This window comes from Phaenicophaeus curvirostris, chromosome 1 (assembly GCF_032191515.1).
Source record: "Phaenicophaeus curvirostris isolate KB17595 chromosome 1, BPBGC_Pcur_1.0, whole genome shotgun sequence".
NCBI classification, from domain to species: Eukaryota; Metazoa; Chordata; class Aves; order Cuculiformes; family Cuculidae; genus Phaenicophaeus; species Phaenicophaeus curvirostris.
Genome location: NC_091392.1, coordinates 202,319,450 through 202,345,298, shown reverse-complemented (window position 1 = coordinate 202,345,298; position 25,849 = coordinate 202,319,450). Strand labels below are relative to the sequence as shown.

Here is a 25,849-nt window from a genome sequence, read left to right as displayed (position 1 = left end):
GCATTTTACCACTCAGCCATCATTCACTACGTTTTTAAGTAATGTTTGTGAGAGTTAATTTTTAAGTTGGAATTAACATAGAATACGGAAGATAAATACTAAATTTGGGGTGCACAGTCCTTTCCTCATCTTTGAAACAGAGGAAGCCATTTCCAAAGCTAAATACAAGTCGAGAAAACTCCTGGGATTTTAATTTTATTGCAAAAACTGTAAATATCAGTCATGTTTTCTCCCAGATACTCCCCTCAGAGTAGGAGATGGACGTAGCACATGTGGGACAGAACGAGACACTGTTGTCTGTGGAGCATGGAGTAACTGAAGATGGGACGAAGACAATGAACCAGTGTCTAACTTGAGTCTTTTAGTTTCAATGTCAACGAGGGCTAAGAATTTCAGTTCCCAGCCCTGTCTTTTGATAGTATTTTGTAGGATTCCTTTGGAAGGTTTTTCTGAAAAATAAACCACTGCCAACGGGAAGTTATACTGGATGTGTGAGTTCAGACTGGTACATACTGATTTTTAGTCTCACAAACACAATTTCTTACAAACCTTCCATAGGCCAAACCATACCAAACAGAACCCAACCAGGCTCGAGGCACAGCTGAAAACTTTGACAACAGGGCTCCAGAAGGATTTTATAAGAAGTCAAGTCTAATCAGGCCCTGGTTAACAGTGATGGCTTCTGAGGGAAGTCACTTCCAAGCAGAATCAGTTTAAGGATAACATCCACAAAGTTCTGCCCCTCAAAACCAAATCATTCCCGGATTCAAATGTAACTAAAATGAAACCAATGAGAGCTTGCCTGATTTGGGTGTTTCACCAAAGACTAGGTGAGGACCTAGCTCCACAGAACTAGTTCCTTTCTAACTTCACTGCTCCCTTTCTTCATGCTTTCTTCCCAATGGCTCCTGAAATTCTTCTTCTGCCTTTTTGGCAGACAAGACTGCAGCCATCTTCGTCTCTTTTCTCATGCGGGAGATACTGTTTGCTTTGGTGACACCACTGAAGCACTCCCTGTCATTAAAAAAAAAATCAAGTTTGTGTGACCCTTCGAACTCTCCTTTGTTATCAAGTCAAAACCCCAGCCTAACAAACAATGATTTAGTATGTTAAAAATGAAACCTTTGGGGTAGAACCTTGTTTTAATGTGTGAACAGTGCAAAAACATGAATAACCTCGGTTTTGTTAGGCAAACTGCCTCTTTGAAAACTGGCCTAGTTCATGATTTGGCAAGAGTCTGGAAGTTACAGGGGAAAATCAGTGTATTTTAAATTCTAAAGTTTAACTGTATTTTATTAAAGGTGACTTAAATGCGTATCTGGAGGGTATCGTGCTGCGTTTATGTGAGCCAAAACAGGAGAAGTAAAACACTGCAGAGAACATCTCTTACTTATTCTGGAAATTAGGAAATTAGGGAAAAATTTTTCACAGAGAGGGTCATTGCGCACTTGAACAGGCTTCCTGGGGAGGTGGTTGAGTCACCTTCCCTGGAGGTGTTTAAGGCACGGGTGGACAATGTGCTTATGGGCATGGTTTAGTATTTGATAGGAATGTTTGGACTCGATGATCCAGTGGGTCTTTTCCAACCTATGATTCTGATTCTATGAAATAACATGAACGTATGAGTCATAGGATTATAGAATGGTTTTTGTTGGAAGGGACCTCAAACATCACACAGTTCCAACCCCCCTGCTATGGGCAGGGACACCTCCCACCAGACCAGGCTGCTCAAGGCCCCGTCCAACCTGGCCTTGAACACCTCCAGGGATGGGGCAGCCGCAACTTCTCTGGTCAACCTCTACCAGTGCCTCACCACCCTCAAAGTCAAAAATTTCTTGCTAATATCCAATCTAAATCTCCCCTCTCTCATCTTATAAACGTTAACTAAACAGGCTGGACTGCTGGGCTGAGACCAATGGCATGAGGGTTAACAAGGCCAAATGCCGGGTCCTGCACTTGGGGCACAACAACCCTGTGCAGTGCTACAGACTAGGAGAAGTCTGGCTAGAAAGCTGCCTGGAGGAGAGGGACCTGGGGGTGTTGGTTGACAGCGACTGAACATGAGCCAGCAGTGTGCCCAGGTGGCCAAGAAGGCCAATGGCATCTTGGCTTGTATCAGAAACGGCATGGCCAGCAGGTCCAGGGAGGTTATTCTCCCTCTGTACTCGGCACTGGTGAGACCGCTCCTCGAATCCTGTGTTCAGTTCTGGGCCCCTCACCACAAGAAGGATGTTGAGGCTCTGGAGAGAGTCCAGAGAAGAGCAACAAAGCTGGTGAGGGGGCTGGAGAACAGGCCTTATGAGGAATGGCTGAGAGAGCTGGGGTTGTTTAGCCTGGAGAAGAGGAGGCTAAGGGGAGACCTCATTGCTCTCTACAACTACCTGAAAGGAGGTTGTGGAGAGGAGGGTGCTGGCCTCTTCTCCCAAGTGACGGGGGACAGGACAAGAGGGAATGGCCTCAAGCTCCACCAGGGGAGGTTCAGGCTGGACACCAGGAAAAAAAAATTCACAGAAAGGGTCACTGGGCACTGGCAGAGGTGGCGCAGGGAGGTGGTTGAGTCACCTTCCCTAGAGGTGTTTAGAAGACAGGTGGCTGAGGTACTGACAGGCATGGTTTAGTGACTGATAGGAATGCTTGGACTTGATGATCCAGTGCGTCTTTTCCAACCTAGTGATTCTGTGATTCTTTTATCCCTCATCCTTTCACTGTATTCCCTGAAATAGAGTCCCTCCCCAGCTTTCCTGGAGCTGTTCTAAGGTCTCCCTGGAGCCTTCTCTTCTCAGTACTGAACAACCCAACTCTCTCAGCCTGTGCTCATAGGGGAGGTGTAACTCCAAAGCATGCACTCAATGGCCAGCAAACATTTCTTCATAAAAAAGAACCCTCGCTCTCCCTGCAGATGCGGGGAGGGGTGACCCCAGGCAGTTCCAGGCTCAGCCGCCCCAGCCCCGCTGAGCCTTAGAGCAGCCACGTGGCGACAGAAGCTTCCCGAGCAAACAGCAGCAACACCCGCCCCCCCTCCTCGCCGTGATTGGCTTCGACGGGAGCCCCCCTCACTGTGATTGGCTGCACGGGGAGAAGACGCTCTGTGATTGGCTGCGAGCGTGTCCAGGGCGGGCGAAGCGCTCGGCGATTGGTGGTTGGGAGCCGTCGTTTTGGCGCGAAAGGAGCCGCCCGCGGCCGCCGCTCCGCCTGCGCGCTGGGGAGCAGCCGCTTCCCGTCGTGTCCCCGCAGGTCTCGGTATGTCCCTGCTCCAGCCTCTCCGCAGGCGACCTCGGGGCGCCTGCACGGGCACTGGGTCTCTGGGCACCGGCTGGGGGAGGAGAAAGAGCGTCTGTCGCGTCGAGGAGCTGGGAAAAAAGATAAATAAAGCGGGAGGAGGGTGTGAATATGCTGCGCGGAAGCAAATACTGAAGGGAAAACAGATGGGAGGAGGCTTTAAGGGAAAGAATTGGGGTCTGTATGCGTGGGGGTGGCTGTTGGTGGTTAATGGCTTCAAATTGTGCTGGGGGAGGTTCAGCTTGGACATAAGGAAAAAATTCTTTACTTAAAGACTTACTGAAAAAATGTGCGTGTAATTGGGACGCAGCTAGTCAGCGCTCTGGCTGCTGAGAGAAGGGAAAGGAGGAGCATTTTCATAGTGGTTTAGTGTGTGGTATTATGAGAGCCCAGTGATCAGGTTGGATGGTGCCTTGAGCAGCTTAACGTAGTGGGAGGTGTCCCTGCCCATGGCAGGAGGCTTGAAATGGATGATTTTTAAGGTCTCCTCCAACCAAAACCATTCTATGATGTTATTAAAGGGTTTTACCTGGCAGAGGCTGCCCAGGGAGCGGCTGTGTCCCCATCCCTGAGATACTGAAAAGGCAGATAGATGGGGTGCTCAGACATGGGGTTTAGTAGTGGACGTGTACAGTTGGGCTCGGTGATCTCAAAGGTTTTTTTCAACCAAGCCATTCTATGATTCCGTGGATCACAAACAGGGTGTGAAGATCCAGTACTGACAGGAAAGAGAAATCATCATAGTGAGGATATGTAGGAGCTTAAACAATCTAAGATTCAGGCAGGAGGTGGGTGAAAGTCATGGGGAAAATGTTGCTCCAAACCAGCCTTCTGAGCAGGCTCAAGGTGATCTGAGCAACACTCGCTCTTAGAAAAAGTGGAATATTTTTCAGTTTTCCAAATTGGTAAGGACAAAGTCTTAGAAGTAAAGGCTATAGAAGTAAAAATGGTTTATCTAAGATGCTTCACGACTCAGCTGAGTTGGGTACTTTAGATGCATACAGAGCACACTTGTTACCAGCAGTTAAAGCCTTTATTTTTTCTCCTGATTTCTGGTTTCCATTGCTCGGGGTTTAGGGCTCACAGTGTTCTGCAGGTGGCTTAACCTATCAGGAGTTGGAGTCTTGGGTTTTTTACTTTTCGGGAGTTGTTTACATCTTCAAAAGCTGTATGTGTTACACAAAGTAGCCAAGCAGCTTCATCTCCAAAATGGTTGAAGAAAACAAAATGGATGAAGCAAAAAACTTAAGCTTATTTTCATATTAGGCTGCTGATGTATCATATTGATTTGTATGTGTGGCTATACAAGCAAATAAATCGCTATTGATTTATTCAGTATTTTTTTTAGTTAAATAAGAATAGAATGAATGTGATTAAAATTGATTATATAACAATTTATTAATGTTGGCTCTAGTTACCTTAAATGCTGCATACCTAAAAGCTCTAGTACTATCTTCATGGATGATGAATTCAGTATTATAGAAATAAATTGCTTCTCCAGTTAAAAGAGGATGACAGTATTTTTGTGTGTGTTTAGTGAACTTCACCTAAATGTCATACGGTAGAAGTGGGCAAGCTTAGCTCTAAGAGAGTGGGAAGCCAAAATTCATGTTTGATTTCTGTCCCTCATGATCTTAAACCTTTATTTCAATTTCTGAAGGCAATATCTTAAGATATTAGAAGAGGACTTTACAGTACCAAGTCAGAGAAAAAGTTGTGTTATACATCAAAAGCTATGAGTGTGAATGGTAAGGCTTTTGGATCTTGCCTTTTATTTCCAGCAGTTTTGTCGTGGGCAGCATTCACTGTTAATTTCAATTTGTATAGTTTCTTAAAGATGATAGATGGGCCACCAGATTTGATTAATGTATGGTTTAGTTACTGCGTTTCTAGTACTCGGCAAGAACAATCAATACTTATTTCCCTTCCTGCTCTTAGCAAAGTTACTGAGAAAGTTTGCTTTAGAAGAAACATTTTTCTGGTATTTTCTGCTTGAAGTGTCTTCTTTTTTTTCCCCAAGAATTTCAAAATTGTGTTTAGTATTTATGGATGTTTAATGAAACTAATTTTTTTTACTGTGCTGTAGGTACACACTTTGAATTTGTGGGGAGGTGGGTTGTTTTTTTCCTTTTTGCCTTCCCTTTCATATGCTTATCCTGTCCTGAACATAGCATCAGTGTAATAGAGCTAGTAATGTGAATAAAATCGTAATCGTTACGTGCAAGCAAACTTTTGTAGTTCCTGAGTAACTTCTGTGTCTGTTTATCTGGGCTTATATTCCTAGCTTTCAAACTCTATCGTTACAAAAGCCATTGTCCAAATTCATGTTGACTTGATGAATACTGTCTAGAAGACTACTCAAATGGTGATATATTTCTGTTTGTCTCATTGATTAAGATGCCCTACAGTTAACGAGTCAAGTGTTTCCCATGGTTGTTTTTACAGCATTACATGATGATGTGGGAGATGAAGACACTGATTTTCTTGGTTTCTGTGCTGCAAAAGTAAGTTAAACTAAAGCTTTCTGTTCAGTAGTCTCTATGGTGATCTGAAATACTGGTGTTGCAAGGTCTTCTGCCTTTTCATTAATAGTGATTAAAGTAAGCGCAAGTCCTCTCTGAGGTAAGGGCCTGCACTTCATAACCACCTGCTCCCCAGCAAGTCTGTGGTAGTATTTCTTGTTACGCAGTGTAGCTCTGTAGTGTGCATCTGATGTCTAAAGTCTGGTTATAGGAAGGCTTATTTTTACGGTTCTCATTACTGCCTCAAATTGCCAGCTCCTTTTCAACTTCTCCTCTGCCCGTTCCATGAAAGAAAAACACTGGCACATATGTGCGGGGTTGGCTTGTGTCTTAGTATGTTTTTCTAAAGTCTTTTCCTGTGACCTGCCAAATAGGACTGAAAAGACTATTTAAAAAAAAAAAAAGTCACATGGTAGTGCTTAGGAATAGATTTCTGTTTCTGTGTTTAAAAAAAAATGCTCTGCTTGTGAATCTTGTATGTGTTATGACATGCTAACACCATTTGTTTCATAGAAGTCTATATTTTGGGCAGACATTCAGTGGTTTTTTTTTTAAATTTTTTATCTGTGCAAAAGGTGAGGTTTATGGGGTTTGGCTATTTTGTTTTTTCTGTTATGAAATCTAGATTTAGCTTCTATTGCAAAATACAGATAGATCATATATGTGGAATTAAGTCCTATCATTAAACTTTATTGATAAAAGGAGTTGTAATTAGGTTCAGTAATGCAGTGTGTTGGAAGTTTTGCACAATTGTGGGAAAAACAGTAAGGGGAAACAGGAAATGAGCATTGCTTTTACTAGGAACAGTTCTTATTTACCACAAAGATACACTGGTGGCTAAGAGTTTCAGCTTGGAAACCATGTTCTTACATCTCCTGTTGCTCATTTCAGCATCACTTACTTTGAGACTTGGTCCCATTGCTGTAGAGGGGGGTGGGGGTTCGGTGTACTGAAGAGGAAAATGAGCTTATAGAACACTTTGATTAATTGTGTGTATGTGCACATAAATTGCGTGTATTTAACAGACAAATTTAGAATCCATTTTTCAGAAATACTACAGTGTAAATGTTCTTGAGGCCATTCAGGTGAGCTAAGTATTTTGGGCGTGTTTGCTGCTCAGAGCCTTATACAAAGCGTGAGCTATTCACACGAAGTGTCTCTTTGTCAAAATGGCAAATTGGCATAGCCCATGTTGTCCTTCAGTCATGTAAGTAAGTTTATATTTATTGGCAAACCTTTCCCCAGGACAGCAACGCTACAGAAGATATTAATGAAGTTTTGAATGTAGGTGTTTATAATCTCAGCCTCTTGGATCACGGAGACAAGGTGGGTGAAAAATAAGTTAAATCATGAAATACTAAACCCTAGACTTGACTGAAGCTTTTTGTTATAAGTAGTTATGCATTAATAATGCTTTTTAAAGATGCTTTTATGGCCTTTTATTCAACATCTCTTTCAGCCTTCAACTGTTTGTGCCGTTTCTGTGAATATATAGCTTTAAACTCCAGGCTGTGGTTTGGAGTTCACAGACTACAGGAGTAGTCTGTAAAGAAATATGTGAGGCTCTTCGTAATTTAGAGTTACAAGGTCAATCCATATGTTTAGTAGGACCATATATAAACCAATCTGTAAGTGCAAAGTTTGTGGTTCCTTGGATCAGCGTAAAATTAATAATTTGTTATTTTCTATCAACTGTGCTAACTTCATATTTTTCATGTGCCTCTTTCTGGATTTAAAAGTGGAAAAGAAATAATATGGGCAACAGAGGTGATGATTTTAGCACAATATGCAAGAGGTGATGATTTTGACACAATATGCAAAATGTAAATAAAGTAATGCGTTTTTATGTGTGGTATGAAACAGGTACTGGATAATGCTGTTAATAGGTTTTACTGAGTAACCTATGAACTTCATAAGTGATAATTATTTTATTTAAACTTCAGCTCTTTTTAAACGTGCGGTGAAAAAGCTTACAATTCTGTCTTTGCTACGTATTTATATTTTGTGTGTATTCTAAGATACTCAAGCAGTGTTTAATGATTTAAAAGTGTAAAGCAAATTCATTCTAGGATGCATGGCATAAAGTGATTTTAACAACTTGTTTTCCATTGCTTTTGTAACTTGTTTTGTGGCAGTGACCTATGTTTTATGGCATACAACTGTAGTCTTGCAACAGCTTTTCAGTGAGAACTGTGAACAGTGTTGCCTGATATTTTTTCATCATCTCATTAAATGTAACCATAGCAACAAAATTAATGATCAGCCAGAGAAAGAGTATATTCATTTTTTTTAATATCTTTATGCTCCCAATGGGTTAAAAAAAAGGTATAAATCTTAGGATGCCAGCTATTAGTGTATGGTGATGCACTAGAGTGTCGAGTAAGGAAAGTGAGGCAGTAGGCCCAAGGTCTGTGTGTTTCTTTCCTCTTAGAGCTAAATACTTCATGAGGCTCCAGACAGTGCGAGCTGACTAGAAGTTAGAGAAAATAAAGGCATTTGTGAACTATCATTTTTCCTCCATTACATTATATAACCGTCCTCTGATTTGCTTTTTTTTTTTCTTTTTTTAATGATGGAGCATTGGTCCCTGTCTCACTGTTTGTTGCTTCTGTTCTGAATTCTTAAAAAAAACGTGATAATAATGAAATGATAAATGCATGCTTGTTAAACATTGAACAAAATAGGTGCTGAAATACTTGGAATTGAAAGTGAAGCAGGAAGGAAACGAAGTTACAGGAACTATATATAGAGCATTTGATGAACTTGCTGCTTCTCTCCTATCAAGGTAGTAATCTAGTTGGTAGGGTGGTGGCAATGGGTTGTTTTTATTGAGAAGTTGTTTCTAGTTCACGTAAGACTTCTAAATAAAATCTATTTGTCTTCATAGCAGTATTTCATAGTGCTTGTGTCTGATTTACATGCAGTATTTTGCGCTTTCATAGTGACATCTTGAAGCTGGTTTGCATGGCTGGAAAATGCCAGTGTATGCAGCCTCTTTTCCGAGTTTTTTTCTTTTTTCAATGAATAGTCCTAATGATGTTAGTTTTCTGAAATTGCTTGATTATGAGGGGGTTTTGATATTGCCATATAGTGGCTGATTGGTTTAACAGCAAGAATAACTTCCTCAAAAATTGACTTTCTGCAAATTTCTAAGCTGATAGAAGCCCAAGGACACTTTATTTCTTCCTTTTAAAAAATGTTTATGTATTCACATGGTGAGGGGGAGGGGGAGGCGCACAGGGAGCAATAGTATCAAAGATTAGGATTCCAGAAGAGCCTGTTCAAGGAGGACCTAATAACTTGCTGGACAGATTTACAAAATCCAGCTGTTTAGTTTTCAGTTGGATGTGTATGGAAATATCTGGAGGGTCGAAGAGTACTTTCAATGTTTAATTTAAACATTTTTTTTTCCTAATGAAGTGGCTTTTCAGTGAACTTTTTAAGTATTGTGGTTCCTCCAATTGTTATGTGAGCAACTTTCCATGCTTTCTACTTTTTAGTGTTTGAGGAAAATGTGTGAGATGTATTGACTTTGTATTATGGTATATGTATTATGGCATTTATGTTTTGTGGTTAAAGTTTGACTATATATGGCTGAGTGCTTATTCTAAAAAGTAATGTTTTAATACAGGAAAAGGAAATTATGTGCAGAATTAATGAAGAGCATCAACACCTACAGTGCTGATATTGCAAAAGCTAAGGAAGTCGTTGAAGAGAAGAAAAGGTGCTTGACTGGTGCCATAAGGCTTGCAAAGGAATTAAAAACTACACCTTCTCTAAGAAGCCACTGTGATCTTGCTCAGGTACCTGTTCTTGCACTGTGTAATAATTTGTTTTTAAGGAATGCAATCAAATTTGGATTGAAAGCTTGTGATCTGTCTTTCAGTTTGCTGACTTCAATTCTGAGGTTTTTGCAGTAATGTATTCTTGCTCTACACATACCCTCCCCCCATTTTTATTTGGTCTTGGTCACAAATCAGGGTCTGGTTACTGATGTGAAACAAAAAAGATGGTCCTTGCCTCAAAGAGTTTGCTCTCTGAAACAGCAAATGGAGGGGCAGGACAGGAAAATCGTGACTGTACTGATGAGTTAAAGGGTGGCATTTCTCTCAAGCCTTTCCCATTCCAGAGCTTTAATACCTACTTGGTCCTAGGTCTTCACATTCTTCCGCCCCAGCGTATCAGACTAAAAGTCCGTCCTGTGAAGTTTCCTGTCTGATGACAGAGGAGATGATGCTTAGAGGAAGAGTGTAAGAACCTGGCCATTTGTTGAGTACTGGAAGTTGAAGGTTAAGGATTTTATAATCAGTAGGATATGTCAGAGTCATTACTATGAATAAACATTGCCTCATTGAGTCATAAGTTGTGTAACGCTACCTTGAATGTCTTTATAATTCTTGTGGCTCTGTGTGTGTGTGTATGCATGTACGTTACATGTATGTATTCATATGCAGTGGCAGCGAGTTCCACCTGTTAATATTTAAAATAAGGTGTATATAAAAGTAGCTTCCTCTGTGCTTTCTAAATGTGCTACCTAGTTACTTCCTTTGGGGCCTTTGTGGACCATGTGTTGAGAAAAATAATGAATAACTGATGGTGTCATTCTTTGAAGCAGTGTGATTTTTACTCCCATGTTCCCTGCATCCAGTTGTCACTTCCCAAATGAAGAAGCTTGATCTTTCTCATCTGACCCAGAAAAGAAGTCTGATGCCTCCTTTTTTCTGTCACTTCCATCTTGCCCAGTGTGGCTTTTGGGAGCTGGCACTCGTCACTGTCCTCCTATCGGCCTACTTTCTTACTTAGAAGTCACATTCTCAGCAGCTGTTCATACAAAAGGAAAATCTGACTCCTGCTTCTGTTTGCACTACAAAATCCCCAACCGTTGGATCTTAACAATGTAGAAAGAAATAATTGAGCATTGTAAGATGTCCTATTCTGGATTTGACATGTTTTAGATAATAGATGTCTGTGTAATCTGCCTTTTTATATAATAGAAGGTAAGACTGTGCTTCTAAATTTCAGGTCAGTTATAATTTGAAGTTGCCAGTCAAGGCTGACCTCGCAAAAGTGCATAGTTTGATGGAAAAAAGATCTCCAAGGTAAATGACTGGAGTAGGATGTATATTGGGAGGTAAATTGGTGCACTGGTTATCTTAATTACAAAAAATTGTTCACGTAACGGTGAAATAGCAGAAATTAAGCTGCTTTGCCTGCATTTTACTGAGGAACTCCCAGTAATCCTGTACAGCTTGGCCATGAGGCTGGTCAGAGTTTTGGAATCTTAGTGTATAAAGGGCATGTTCAGGAACCGTGAAGGAGGGACAGAACTAAGATGGTGTTAAGTTGGAATATTTTGGGGACCGCATCATATTTCAGGACATAGAACCAGTTTCAGGAGGAGAGTGGTTGTGTCCCTCAGATTCTGCCACAGGGGAGTGAAGCAGAAGATTGATTACTTGCATGCAAAGTGTGAAAAGCTCATAAAATCATGCACTCCTTTAGGTTGGAAAAAAACACTAAGGTCATTGAGTCCAACTGTTACCCTAACGCTACCAAGTCCCCCACTAAACCATGTCCTTAAGCACCGTACCTATACGGCTTCTAAATCACTGTATTGTAGAATGGTTTCTGTTGGAAGGGACCTTTAAAGGTCATCTAGTCCAACGCCCCACAGTGAGCAGAGTCATCTCCGACTCAAATCAGTTTGCTTGGAGGCCCATCCAACCTGACTTTGAATGTTTCAAGGGATGGGGCGTCTACCACCTCTCTGGGCAACCTCTTCCAGTGTTTCGCTGCCTTTGTCATAAAAAATGTATTCCTTGTGTCTCATCTGAGTTGTCCTCTTCTAGTTTAAAACCATTGGTACTTGTCCTTTTGCTACAGGCCTTCTTGAAAAGTCTATTACTATCTTTCTTATAAGCTGCCTTGACATATTGAAAGGCCGTGGTAAGGTCTCCCCAGAGCCTTGTCTTCTCCAGACTGAGCAACCCTAACTTTCTTGGCCAAATACCTTCAAGGACAGTGTCTCAACCACTTTCCTGGGCTGCCTGTTCCAATGTTTGGTAAAACAGTTATGACAACTCCTGTCTTGTGTTAGTTTAGTCATTAGACTATGGATACAGGAATCCTCTAAATCATATTTTAGTAAACTTGGTGACTTTTTAGGCAGGGCCTAATTGAAGATGGTGTCATTAGTGAATGGGAATTTCAGAGAAGCCTATTTAAATACGCAACGGCAAACTCCCCCAACTTGGAATAAAGCCAGTGCATTACAAAATCAAATTTGTTTGCATTGAATTTCAGTAGAACAGGGGGGAAAGAGAGATGTGGTGAAGGATGAATATAAAGGCCTTGTATGCTGGTGCCACTCCAAAATAACACCAAAGGTCAAAAAAATTGACACTAGGAGGTGCATAGGAGTTGAGGGGCATTCTGTAGACATAAGAGACTGTAGGGTAAAGTGGAGACTGGCTCCTGAAGGGGCGAGGGAAGAGAAGATACTGCTTACAATTCAGTTTTGACAAATTGTTCATTGAAACTGGGCAGCAAAACTAAATATTTGATTGAATGAAGTTACAGATGCAGTTCTGTTAGCATAACTGTAAAAGTACTTCAAAGATTTTGCTGGCTGCCGTTGGTAAGGTAAATGGCTGTTTATTAGTGTAACTGTAAACAACAAAAAGCATACATTTTGGACCTCAGTTATGGTTTTGTTCTTCAAGACTGTTGGAGAATTCTTTTTCTTCATGCAGAATAATTTATTGAACTAAACTGGGCAAAAGTGGGAAAACTCAGTAGGTGAACATTGGAGTATTCTGTTTATGAGAGAGAGAGAGCAGTAGGCAAGAGAGTTTTTCAGTACGAATGTGAAGATTAATGAGCAACTGAATCTGTTGTTAATAGGAGTGGAAGAATGAGGCTGGAGTAGGTAATTAATCTCTTATATTGCTTCTCCATAAATATTGTGCTGAAAAATGCAGTGTTTTAGATTGTCAGTGTCGTTAAGGTGTTCACATCACCTTCTGTAATGTCTCTTCTTTTCTCTCAAGGTTATACCTGAATACTGATGAGATCACACATTTGATAAAAAAACTGGGCAAGATTGAGTGGGGAGCAACAGGGCAGTAAGTATTTTTTTTAGTAAGGAGGATAGGTACAGGAACTTACCTGGTCTTCTGGTGGTTATGTATCTTTAGAAGATTTAAGTTTAATAGTCAAAAATAATCTGTATGTTTATGGGTTTCTAAGAATGTAGTGGAACAAAGAAAACTTCCGATTCTGGCATTTCAGTCAGTATTCCAGTTAAACCAGTTACTGTTTGGATTCTGATATTTTGGTTTAACTTGTGTTTCACCCAAGTGTATTTCACTGTATCACCGAAGTTCTCAAGATTTTTTTTATGCTGTGTCTTTTCAATTCTGGCAGGAATTTAATGATACAATCATAGAATCACAGAATCATTTAGCTTGGAAAAGAACCTTAAGATCATTGAGTCCAACCATAAACCTAACGCTGCCAAGTTACTGCTAAGCCTTGTCCCTAAGACACCACATGGAAATGCTCATAGTGTAGGCAATAGAACATGTACCATTTCAGCATATGAGAATTGCTTCATAAAGGTGTAGATATCTCTCTGACATCAACAGCAAATACTAAATTTTACAGGATTTCCACTTCACAGTACATCGAATGCTGAAAGGAATTACTTATGGTGAATTAGTACCAGAAAAAAAAATGCTTTTAAAATTACAATTGCTTTTATGTTATTAGTTCATTTATTTTTCCCTGTGGTCTTTGACAAAAACTTAAGTGAATGGAATGTTAGGCCTATTGTAGTTAACACTGGTTGTGTTAAAAATTCTTACTGCTTACTGTAATATTTTCAATTCCTGCAGATTACAGTGAAGAATAACTTAGTACAAAAGCACTTCACATGTTGTCTGTTTTTGACAGGAACTATGTCACGTTGTAAAGTTGTTTGGTTTTTTTTTTTCCAGATAGTTTGCATTTGTACTGAGCTCTGCCCAAGAGCATGTACCATTTCTGTGCCAATCTTTTTTAGGTTGTAGAAATCGTGTTACTGGTTTTGTTGTCTTCGTATTCAAAAATGTAACAGTTTATTTCAGCCGGCTCCTATGAGTTGTTTTCTTAACATAGCCATACTAATTTGTGTCCAAATAAATGTTTTCCCAAAATAAAGTGAAGACAATGGGCTGCACATTTTTCTTGATGATGAAGAAGAAATGCTGGGCTGTGATACTGAATCATCTGTAGGGAATATGTGTCTGGCAATTAACAGAGAAAGTAAAATGGAGGCTCTTGCAAACAAACTTGGTATTCCCAAAGAAATGAAAAATACTCAAGTACAAGAAAAATTTCCTATGATACATCATCAGATTATTCCTGCTTCACCCAATTCTCCATCCAGCTGTGATGTCATAATAGAAGAAGTATTTGAAGATGACCTGGAAAGTAAGTATTCTTAATACGTGATGCTTTTAGTGTTCCATTGTTGAGCATGGTGTTACTTGCGTGTTTTGTTTGTCATTATACTCGGCTAATACAAATTCTTCAGTGATGTCTATATTTCACTTTATCTTCTTTTGAGCTAGCACTGTTTCTTTTCTTGTCCTTTTTCAGCTTAGTTTAGTGAAAACTTTCTCACAAGTTCTCTCCAAAATTGGTCATAAGTTGCTATGTCTGTCTGGGTAGTTCTCTGACACTTAATCATTACAGTCCCTGTTGGAGTTAATGACACTGGTTCCTGGAGGATGCTTTTCTGACAGTTCCTTTGGCTTCCTGAATCATCTCCTAGGGCATTGTGCTACGTTAACTGGCAATAGCAATTAAGTTCTTCATCTTGGCAGGTTTTTTCTGGACTGTACTATTAAGAGTGTAGCTAACAGGTCCAGGAAGCGATCCTTCCCCTCTGTTAGGCTCTTGTGAGACTGAATCTGGAGTAGAGAGTCCAGTTTCAGACCTCACAGTTCCTGTCATACTGAAACGAGTTCAGCACAGCCTGCCAAGCTGGTGTACAGGAGGAGCTCAGGAACTGGGCTGAAGATATTAGGAACAAGTTGGAAGATGGAAATTCCAATTAGATAATAGGAGGGAGAATAAATAGATGCATTCCACAGTATAATTAAGGTGTTTTACTTCAGAGCGTTCTATATCCACAACATAGGTAGAAAATCTCCATGATTAGTAGTGCCTGGGGAGGGTAGGGATGATATAAGTATTCGATAATAGAATCCCCTGGACTTCACAAAACTCTTTGTCAGAACAAAATTCCTTCAAACTGCAGTGTTACAAGTTTTGCATGTTTGAATCTAAGAATTTTAATGATAGTTTTTTAATCCTGGAATTAGGATGTGGGCTTGACATGCACACAGTCCACTGCGTGTGCCTCTGTTTCAGTCACATCAGATAGGAGATGTTTTGCCTTTGCAGTACCCTTACAGTATGTGTAGTTTGTCTTTTCTGTGTTGGCTGTGATACTGCCTCTATGTACAAAACCTTAACTAACCGATTCTATGATACTGCCTCTATGTACAAAACCTTAACTAACCGAAGTGATTACGCTTTCCTCCTGAAACAATAAACAATATTTCCCACAGATGATCATGCTGATGAACAGAGGAAGAAAGTCTTCAAGAAGGAGACATGCCAAACTGGTTAGTGTTTTTCTTGTCTGCTAAATGGTTTAGTTTACTAGAAGGGATCAATTCTCTATGCAGTGAGGGCAGACACTGGAATTTGTTGTGGAGGGTTGGACACATAAGTTAGCATTCTAGTTGGGATCAGGAACTTAGTAGGAAGGAGGCTATACCTAGTTAGCGATTATTTGCTCGCATGTAAGAGCAGTCTTTGGGGCACATTAACTGATCGCTTTCCAGTTAAAACTAGTCTGGGAGGAGCTTGCAATGCAGTTGTAATTCTTGGCACCAGCAGTTCTGCTTTATAAAAACACTTTGTGGTCTGCTGTCCTTGCTGATGTAAAGACTAGAGCATCTTTTAAATTTGCAATAAAATCATTGAGTTGGAAGGTGCAGTACAGAAGTCCTGGGCAGCTTTCAGAGACTCTCCATTGGCAGTTTCTCACCTGGCAGTTAACTTGACATAATAGCAGCGCTTGCTGTGAACCGTGGGGCCCATTTCTTAGGTCAGTATTCTATATGCTGAATTTTGGACTCTTTTGTTCTCCCTGTATCTATGTTTGGTTTCTTGAATTATGAGTGAACAGGTAAACTGAGAGTAATTTGAGGAAATAAGTTACTTTGTTCAAAAATTTTATAGGTAGAGTTTGTGCAGTTCATTGACGTTTGCTTATTGAGTGTAAAAGGTAATGGAAGTTGCAGAGTAGAGGTTGCAGTGTTGGGAAAGAAAGAAGCTGACAGAAGAAGTGTCAGATGTGGAAAATACTGTTGCAAAAAGATATGCCTTAATAGAGGACACAGAATATTATTAGCAAATAAAAAAGATTTAGGAAACTGTATTTTTTTTTTAGTTTTGTTTGTGGTTTTTTAGGTTTTGATTTTCTTTTTTTTAACCTCAGAGTCATATATGTATTCTCCCCAGCAATCTCCTATCCAGTGACTTGTGAATTCACTGACCACTTAATGCAACTTGAGCATTTTAAGTCCATAACTAGTTCTGTGGATATAAGTAGTTAGCAGAGAAATTCTCCTGTTGCCCATACTGAAGTCAGTGTAGTGTGTGCTCAGCCTTTATTAGGCACTTGAGTATCTCACATATACACTGGGAGAACAAGATCTTTGATGAAATGATAGTAAAATTACTTGATGTGATTGTCTTTATCAGTAGTACACCAAAATTCATGCAATGTGGTATCTTCTTTGATTATGAGAAGCATAATCGGAAGTTCAATAAGAAGTTTTTCATTCTCTCCAGCTAGTTTATCAGATGAATAACTTGAAAGTTTTCAGGTAGCTGCAGTTGGAGTTTTTTTTAGTTTAAGGAACATTCTCAAACAGCTAATAGACACCTCTTCTGGATCAATATGGTTGAAGTGATCCAGATTTGACCAAGCTCCTGTTACGGATTTTGGCTGGATGTATCTGTCTGCACTGATCTGGTGAAGTGACTTAATACATGCTTTTCTTGGTCTGGTTAAACCAAGCTAGCTGACTCATCGCATCACTGGAGATGGTAACCGGTGTGATCCAGATGAGCTAGTGTACCTATAGCTGAAATCTTTCAAGTCATTCAGACTTTTTACTCAGATACCATCTTCTCCACTGGAAATACCCAAGAGCAATCTTGCATCTGTTCTGGACAACGCATTTCCAAAACTTCCAAGCGCAGTCCTGTGTATGTGCTCAGAATGTTTCGAGTGCCAGTTTCTTCATATCTTTTTTTGCGCATGATCAGTTGCAGTTCAGAGGTGGGCACGAGGTGGCAGTCCTAGAAAGCTGCAAATCTCTCTGTTTGCTTTGCCCTGATAATCACGCAGGTGGCATTGGATCTAGATGATGCTATGCACTTCTGTAAGGAAATTTTGTTATGTAAAGTACTTTTTGGTTCTTCCATCTCACTCTTGGTTTCTCAGCTACAGGGTTAGTCTCGGGGTTTTTGTCAGACCTTGTAAACCTGATCATGTTTAATAACACTGTTCAGAGTTACTTGGGTAGTGTTTGTTAATCTGTTTCATCTCTTACTCAGGTTCAACAGAACTAGTGTTTTTAAGCCATGTCATAAATCCATGCCACTTCTATGTTCGGAGGTACTTCCAGAAGAAAGAAGCACAGATTTTGGAGACAAAATTGGAAAACTATTGTTGTAATAAGAGTTCATATCTCTTGCCTTCAGATGTTTTGGAATTAGGTAAATTATTAATTTCTAAAGGTCTATGCTGGCTTAAAGTACTATCTCGCATTATGTGTTCCTTAGTATAATTCTTTTTTTTTTTTTCTCTCCTCCTGTCCTACTTAGTAAAGCAGTCATTATATGTTCTGGAACCTACAGTTAATGCCTTTTGGAAAACATGGTACACGTTGTTGGGTAACATAGACTTCTGTTAAATCATGTAAACAGAAGCAGTAGAAGTTAAAAGGACCCTACAGTTCTTTTCAGCTTAACAAATTGAGTGCTTAGAGTAACCAGTAGTTGAAACACTTGGCTCTAAACGTACGTGTTTTACAGCATTAGGTCATACTTGTTAACCGATACTTTTTCAGTGTATGGATTTTAACGACTAGTCTCGTTCTTTGATTACTTTGGTAGATCAACACGCTCTTATGCAAACAACGTTGCCTTTGTGTGGAGAGATTATTTTTTCAGAGTTCGCTATCTGTGCATAAGCCTTCTGGGAAGTATAAATGAAAGACAATAATGCATTGCTAAATCATTAAAATTATTTTCTAGCCCATACAATGACAGTGTTACTCATTTCTAGAAGGTGTTTAGAAAGCTGAGATCAACTTTGTAACAGCCCTCAACTTCAGTGGGTTTTGCCACTACTAAGAGGCATAGAAAGTTTGCCAGAAATTATTTCTTAATACAAGCCAAACGCCTCCTAGCCTTACAGACCATGAATGCAGAGAGAAAACGTCTGGTGGCTGTCAAGGCAAGTTTTAATGTCTTCATGTCTTTATTTTAGCAGTAACACTGTCATTACCTGTGTGGAAGATGGGCAACAATGGAGCATTATGCAGAGCTGTAGTAACACTTCCAGTGTGAAATTTTACAGATACTGAGTTTGGTCTGTCTTTTTTTTTTACGTGCTTCTGTATAGGTGCTAGAATTTTTATTAAGAATAAGGAAACTGGAATGTGGTGCCGTGGAACTATCACTGAACTAATTCCCCTAGAATGTAACGATAAGAAGAAGCCTCGTCCAGTAAGATACCGAGTTTGTGATATTGCACTGCTGGGAATATTCCTGATTGATTTTGGGAGCTCTATAGTTCTAATTTTCTCAGGGTATGTTTACAGAGAGAGGTTTTTATCTGCAATTTTTGTCCTTAACTGTTGTTCCTTAAGGGGATCTCTGCTAAAGAGGCAAGTCCTCCATCAGCTTCACACAAGCAAGTAATGAGATATCCAAATGACGTGAACATTTGTGCACATTTCCCGCAGGAAAAGTGGCAGTGTATGTAAGTGCACAAGTGTACAAGCTGTCATATGTTAAAATGCTTAACTTAGACTTTCATTGCAAACAATACACAAATCCCCTATCTTGGAATAAAACCCCAAGAAATGTTTCATTAAGATTTCATCATTCTGATTCAATGACATGACAATTATGCCAATTATTGCAATAATCTCTTTAAGTCAGGAGTTTGGTTTTAGGGTTTTTTGGTATTGGGTGTTTGTGGTTTTCTTTTAAGTTAATAACTGCTTTCATTCCCATTAATAGATACGTTCCTGCTGAACGGCCTGAAACTGGCGCTCAGACTATTGAAACAAATGACATTTGTTTGTTTGTAAGGAAATCTGATCAGAATATTGAGGCAGAACTTGCAGCTATTCCTCCTTTAGCAGTACGGTGTTCACTGAAGGATCTTGTTCCCAAAAATGCAGTGAGTAAAAGCTGTTGATATTATTTCTTTCTTTCTAAGACTTACATTAAAGAACATATTTACACTGATCATATTCTAGTATAAGCAGAAGGAAACTTGGGAGGAGTATGCTGTATGTTTTTATTGTTTTAAAAAAGTTAAATTATTCCTTATGAAAAGATAGGTTGTGTTGCTTTCGTTGGAAAGTAAATGAGTTTCTAGCAGTCGATCTTAAAAAATCATTGCGTTTACAAATATGTATTACAGATCTAAGTCTTGCTACTCCTACCATAGACATACTTTTTGTCAAATTTAAAAACAAATTACAGAACTGATACTCTTATTTCATGGCTGTCTGATACCTTTACACAATTAGTTACTTTGAAAATAATCCAAACAGAAGAAATGGCTTCAGAATTTTTAAGAGAATCTTTTCAGGGATTGTTCTTCACTACTTACTTTTTTTTTTTTTGCCACATATTGAAAAGTGTTATTTGTTCTCTCAGTACAACAACAAATAAAATACTGTCAGCTTTATTCCTTTAAAAAAAAAAAAGGACATAGATTGCAGAGTTGTTTTTTTCAATGTTTGCTTACTTACAGGCTTGCTTTCTTTATTTTTGCAACATTCATACTGGAATGAACTATGTCCAGTGGAGATGTGTGTTTCTGACAGTATAACTGCTGGTTGGTTTTCAGTTATTTTACCAGTCTCACATTGTCTGAAACAGTTTTTGAAAGGAAGTTCTGGAACAATTTACACAGAAGAAAGTAAAATGCCATCCTTGTATGTGCTTTCATTTTTTTCATACCTAAAAAGTGCAGATTGGGAGTATTAGATGAGAAATGCATTAACTTTATCCAAGAGAAATAAATTCAGACAGGCTTTTTCAGGGTAGGTAAAACAACAAGAAGGATGTAATGGAGAGGAGGAATGTGTAAATTGACCAAACTATGTTGTAGAATTGTATAAAGACTCAAAGAGATAAGAATAGATTTTCAGAAGCATATGACAATGCTGATTTATCTATGAGAAGAATCAGAGGGGGTGAAATGTTGAATCTTTAAAAGAAGTGTGGTAGAAACTGCAGCCCTTTTGATCTGACTCAGTTTAATACAGTTAAAAGCACCAACCCAACATACAATACTGTTTAATGGTGTTCTGGCTATGGACTAGGTTGTCCAACAGCGTGTTCGGTATTTCACCTGTTCAGACAGATGTGCTCCCTTCCATGCTTCTGTTCTATTTTAATTGTAGCTACTATTTGTAATTTTTGTTTAAATGTTCTCCGACATCTGAATTAACTTGGATCTTTCTTCCTCACACAGAGTGAAGGTTGGGAAGAGGAAGCAAAAACAAAATTTTTAGGAATGGTCAATAATACAGCTGTTTCAATGACCGTATTTAGAGAAGAGAACGGTGTTCTCATTGTGGATTTGAGAAAACCTCCATTTAATAAAACAAGCAATAACATGCCAGTGTCTCTCAAGGACGCATTAGTTTTTTTAGACTTGGCAAGGTATGTGTTGATTCTTTCAGTTCATGCTCTTATGCCATAGATGGTAACAGCACAATACTTACAAAGTGAACGTCACCAAGCAAGTTGATTTTTCATTGTTTGATGTATTGATGTGTGATGTATTAATCTTCAGTAATATCTGTTGATTTTGGTTTTTTCATCTTCACTGAGATGCACCAGGGCTTACTCATTTGCAGTAGTTGGAGCTTTATTTGGATAATGAACTTCATTCAGAAAATAACAAAATCTAAATCTCTGTACAAATTTCAGTAACAAAGGGGTGAAAGGAGAAGCCCTTGGTGTCTACCACGGGCAGAAAAACATACAGAAATTGGCTTTCTATCTGTTTGATTCAGCTAGTGACAGGCTAGGCAGCACGTCTTAACCAGCTGTGTGACATAGTGCACATAGCTCAACAAATAGGAGAAATAAGGATGCGTAAGGCAGCATTTTAGTGTTTGGTTACAGGAGTATGGCATGCACATCTGCAGGAAATGATCATTTATTTTGCTGTACAGAAAGGTCTTTGTTTATATTTGAGCATAACTAGCAGGAGATAATTTTTTACTACATCAGTATTCCTCAGGTAGTTGCTTCTCGTAAGTGAGGCAAAGGTTGAGGTACTTAGTCTTCTTTGCCTCACTGTTTAATACTGCGACCAGTTCTCTGGGTACCCAGCCCTCTGAGCTGGAAGGCAGAGACAGGGAGCAGAATGGAGCCTCCCCATAATCCATCAGGAGATGGCTAGCAACCTGCTATGCCACCTAGACACACACAAGTCTGAGATCCACCAAGAGTACCAAAGGAACCTGTGGAAGTGCTCACCAAGCCATTTTCCATCATCTGTCAGCAGTCCCAGCTAACCGGGGAGGTCCCGCTTGAGTGGAGGTTAGCAAATGTGATGCCCATCTACAAGAAGGTCTGGAAGGAGGACCTGGAGAACTACAGGCCTTGTGAGCCTGACCTCAGTGCCAGGAAAATTTATAGTGCAGATCATCTTGAGTGCCATCACACAGCACATACAGGACAACCAGGCGATCAGGTCCAGTTGGTGTGGGTTTAGGAAAGGCAGGTCCTCCTTGACTGACCTGATCTCCTATGACAAGGAGACCTGCTTAATGGATGTGGGAAAGGCTGTGGATGTTGTTTACCTGGACTTTAGTAAAGCCTTTGACACCATTTCCCACGACATCGTGCTGGAAAAAAAAAAAGTGTTATGAGGAGCAGCAGAGGGAACTGGGTTTGTTCTACCTGGAGAAGATGAGGCTGACAGAGGACCCTGGTGCTCTTTACAATTCCCTGAAAGGAGGTTGTAATGAGGTGGGGGTTGATCTCTTCTCCCAAATGACAGGTGGTAGGATGAGAGGAAACGGCCTCAAGTTGCACCAGGGGAGGATATTACATTGGATATTAGGAAATATTTCTTCACTGAAGGGCTGTCAGACACTGGAGCAGGCTGCCTTGTGAACTGGTTGAGCCACCATTCCTGGAGGTACTTAAAAGACATTTAGTTGTGGCACTTGGTGGTGCTCAGCAGTGGACTTTGCAGTGTGTGTTTAACAGTTGGGCTCAGTGACTTTAAAGATCTTTTCCAACCTAAATGGTTCTGTGATTCTGTGAAAATCTAGAAGAAAACAGTTTTGTCAATATAGTGGATACCAGCCTTTTACTTTACTATTTTTTTTACCAGTTTAAAAGTACGCTACTGCATCCCAAATAACAAGATCTGTTCAGGAGCCCCCAGCAGTGTATCATTCTTCATATGTTATGTTTGTGATGTGAGAAGCATTAGAAAGAATTGGCTGCAACAAATGCAGGAAAGAAAGTTCAAGCTATTAATAGAAACATGAATCAAGTTATTTTTTTAAAGACTTATATTGCATTTTTTTATGGGAAACTTAATGTTGGAGTGTAAAGGGGGTCCTTCTCAAATAGTTTTGACAGAATTCATTCAGAATTTCATTTTGTTTACCTTAGTTTTAGATCACAGCTTCCCAGTCAGTTAGAAAATCATACCATCTTGCGGTATACCCCACCTAAGATTCCACAAGAAGGAAAAGAAGTCTCTGTCATAGTTCATCACATTAATAGCCCAACTGATTTCTATGTCCAGTTGGTAAGTTTAGAAATAAGTTCTATTCAAATAAAATTCTGAATTAACATGCTGGAGCACCTGTGCTGCGAGGACAGGCTGTGAGAGAGTTGGGCTTCTTCAGCCTGGAGAAGAGAAGGCTTCAGGGAGACCTTGGAGTGGCCTTCCAGTACCTGAAGGGGCTACAAGAAAGCTGTGGAGGTACCTTTTACAAGGGCAGGGAGTGACAGGGTGAGGGGAAATGGCATTAAATTGGAAGGGGGGAAATTTAGATTAGACATTAGGAAGAAATTCTTCAGGTGGAGGGTGGTGAGGCACTGGCACAGGTTGCCCAGGGAGGTTGTGGCTGCCCCATCCCTGGAAGTGTAGAAGGCCAGGTTGGATGGGGCCTTGGGCAGCCTGGTCTGGTGGGAGGTGTCTGTGCCCATGACAGGGGGGTTGGAACTGGATGACCTTCATGTATTTTATAATTCCTGCAATCCTAGGTTAATCCTAGATTAATTCTATAAATTCTTAGAATTCCAGAGAGTGAACGTGTTCATCAGTTTTGTTAATTTTGTTAATTCTTGTTTGGGTATGTAGTGTTTTTACCATGGTAATTCAGCAGGGTAACATCCAGCAATTATTCGGGATCTTTAATTCATGCTTTCGTAACCGCTGTTTAATTTGGGAGGAAGGACTATGAAGTCAACTTGTAGAAAAAATGCCCCTTAAAAGAGCAAAAATACCATTGGGAAAAAAAAATCTGGTCTGTGTGTATGCTTTGTTTTTCTTATTTTAGAGAGAGAGCCTGGATTCTTGCACTCTTTCCAAGAAAATTCAGGAGGTCTATAAATATGAGCATGAGGAACACTTGGAAATTGTCTGCCCGGTTGAAGGCCAAGCCTGTGTTGCGAAACAGGAAGATGGGAATTGGTACAGAGCACAGGTTTTAGGTGAAGTATTGATTCGTTCATTGTAATGCAGGGTTGCAAACTCAGATACGGTACTAGGTCAGAATTATACTGTATATGAATAGTAACAAACAGCCATTATTTTTACTAGGCACTCTTAGACAGGTAGGTTGATAATGTCCGTAATGCTATTTCATGTTATAATCTTTGCTATTAATGGAGTGCTTTATGCATCTTTTTTTTATTCTTTAATGGGAGCAGAATACTTAATTTTCTGTATGTAACTGAAATTCTATTATATAATTGTTTTAAAGAACATTTCACTTACTAATGCAGTTTGAACTACAGATTTGTCCATTGTAGTCAGCCTCTGAGTGTGTAACTCATGTGGGTTAATAATTCTCCAGAGTCGTTTCAAAGGGGATTCAGTTTGTATTTGTGCTCAACCTGTGCTGCCCTCTGTGCTGCCTGTAAGGGCAGCGTATCACACCTGTGCACTTACCTGTCTCCTTGGTACATATTTAACATTCCAGTGTTTCATAAAGTGATTAGATGGAAGGGCATCTAATGCTAAGTCTGCCATTTCAGGAACCCAAAAGAGCTGGCACTTAAAGAATATAGATTTTGAATTGGGTTATAAAACTTCTGAAAATGTGATGTTTTATGCTTACATGGTGTAGATGTGGATTTTGCTTGGAAATTGTGGTGCTTTAACCTGTATCAGATATTCATTTTTTGTTTTAATAACTTGGGTGTTTTTTTTCTTAAAGGGCTGCCAAGTCGTCAAGAAGTTATGGTAAAATATGTTGATATTGGTAATGTTGATATCTTATCTGTTAAAGACATACGCAGAGTAAAACGGGAGTTTCTGAGCATACCAGAAAAGGTAAATTAGTGCTTGCCTGGATTAGATACTCAATGGATTCTCAGTAGATGGGAGGGGAAAGAGAAAGTTGTTAACATTCTGAGGTTAATAAAATATTAAGCAAGTTCCTTTTCACATGGGTTTATGATGTGGTTTGAGTCCCCGTTAAATCTCTTAATTTTTTTGTTATTCACTTTTAAATCAAATCCAGTTTTACATTGCAGTTGGGGGGTGTATATATGTTTTGTGTGTGTTTAATTCCGTACTAAGCTGAAATAATTTTTACAGTCTTTCACTTGCAAATGATAATTGCGTAATGATCTTTTTAAAAATAGTACTTTTGTTTGGCTTATGATGTTTAAAGTTTGATGGTTTACTATACTTAGGTATTGTAAGAGTTTCTCCCTTTTGACAGGGAGAAAAACTGAATGGGGAAGGAAGGTATATTTTTGTCAAATTAAAAATGCACAGAATTCTTTTGTTCAGCTGTTCATTTGATTGTTCTGATTGCCAACCATAATTATGCTAAACTCCATATGTTGGTAGGGTTTTTTTAACCAGCATAGGCACCAGAAATAGTGATTGTTGTAAGTTAGGTTGGCCAACATCTTTTACTGAAAGTAGGATTTAGTTGTTTATAATTTTGAGCAGTTTCTGGGGAAAGTTTCAGCCAAAACAAATTGAGCCTTTTCTGATAGCAATAGAGGGAAAACATTCTGAAAATGGTGAGATGTTCTTGCAATTGGAATGTCTTAATGCTTCAGGTCAGGGCAGCTAAGGAGTAAGGATATTGGGTTATTGGATGTGTATCATCCATCCTTCCAACCGATTACTTGTTATTGACCAAATATATAGAAAAATTTAAGAGTTTGTTAGCTCTTGGGCACATATTGCTAATCCTTCTCACTTGGAACATAAAGGAGAAAGGGGCTAAAGAGTTAACAGGTACAGATGGGTATGTGACCACTAGAGAAAGGTCTAAAAAGACTCAAACCTATCAGTTACTCTGAAATTTTGGCATTCTTACGCCATTGTACGTTACAGCAGAACTCTCCAGCCAGGTGTGTATATGTGAAGTTTGTGTAAGAAATAATAAATTCCTGTTGCTCTTAGCATTAATACAAGTAGTGGAAAGATCAGCAGACTTGAGTCTGCTCAT

The 25,849-nt window shown here is 39.5% G+C and overlaps 1 protein-coding gene across 1 annotated transcript in view; it reads left to right on the top strand.

The window, feature by feature from the left end:
• The first annotated feature begins 4,937 nt into the window (after window positions 1–4,937).
• RNF17 (ring finger protein 17) overlaps window positions 4,938–25,849 on the top strand; it is a 42,251-nt gene continuing 21,339 nt past the window's right edge. Inside the window, exons 1-16 of the mRNA XM_069883557.1 lie at window positions 4,938–5,027; window positions 5,725–5,783; window positions 7,047–7,127; window positions 8,486–8,586; window positions 9,433–9,604; window positions 10,824–10,900; window positions 12,851–12,925; window positions 14,002–14,273; window positions 15,419–15,475; window positions 17,484–17,645; window positions 18,556–18,742; window positions 19,179–19,341; window positions 20,650–20,840; window positions 22,818–22,956; window positions 23,714–23,867; window positions 24,596–24,711. Coding sequence (XP_069739658.1) covers window positions 5,015–5,027; window positions 5,725–5,783; window positions 7,047–7,127; window positions 8,486–8,586; window positions 9,433–9,604; window positions 10,824–10,900; window positions 12,851–12,925; window positions 14,002–14,273; window positions 15,419–15,475; window positions 17,484–17,645; window positions 18,556–18,742; window positions 19,179–19,341; window positions 20,650–20,840; window positions 22,818–22,956; window positions 23,714–23,867; window positions 24,596–24,711 — 2,019 coding nt within the window. The 5' untranslated portion in view covers window positions 4,938–5,014. The remainder of the gene's footprint in view (window positions 5,028–5,724; window positions 5,784–7,046; window positions 7,128–8,485; window positions 8,587–9,432; window positions 9,605–10,823; window positions 10,901–12,850; window positions 12,926–14,001; window positions 14,274–15,418; window positions 15,476–17,483; window positions 17,646–18,555; window positions 18,743–19,178; window positions 19,342–20,649; window positions 20,841–22,817; window positions 22,957–23,713; window positions 23,868–24,595; window positions 24,712–25,849) is intronic.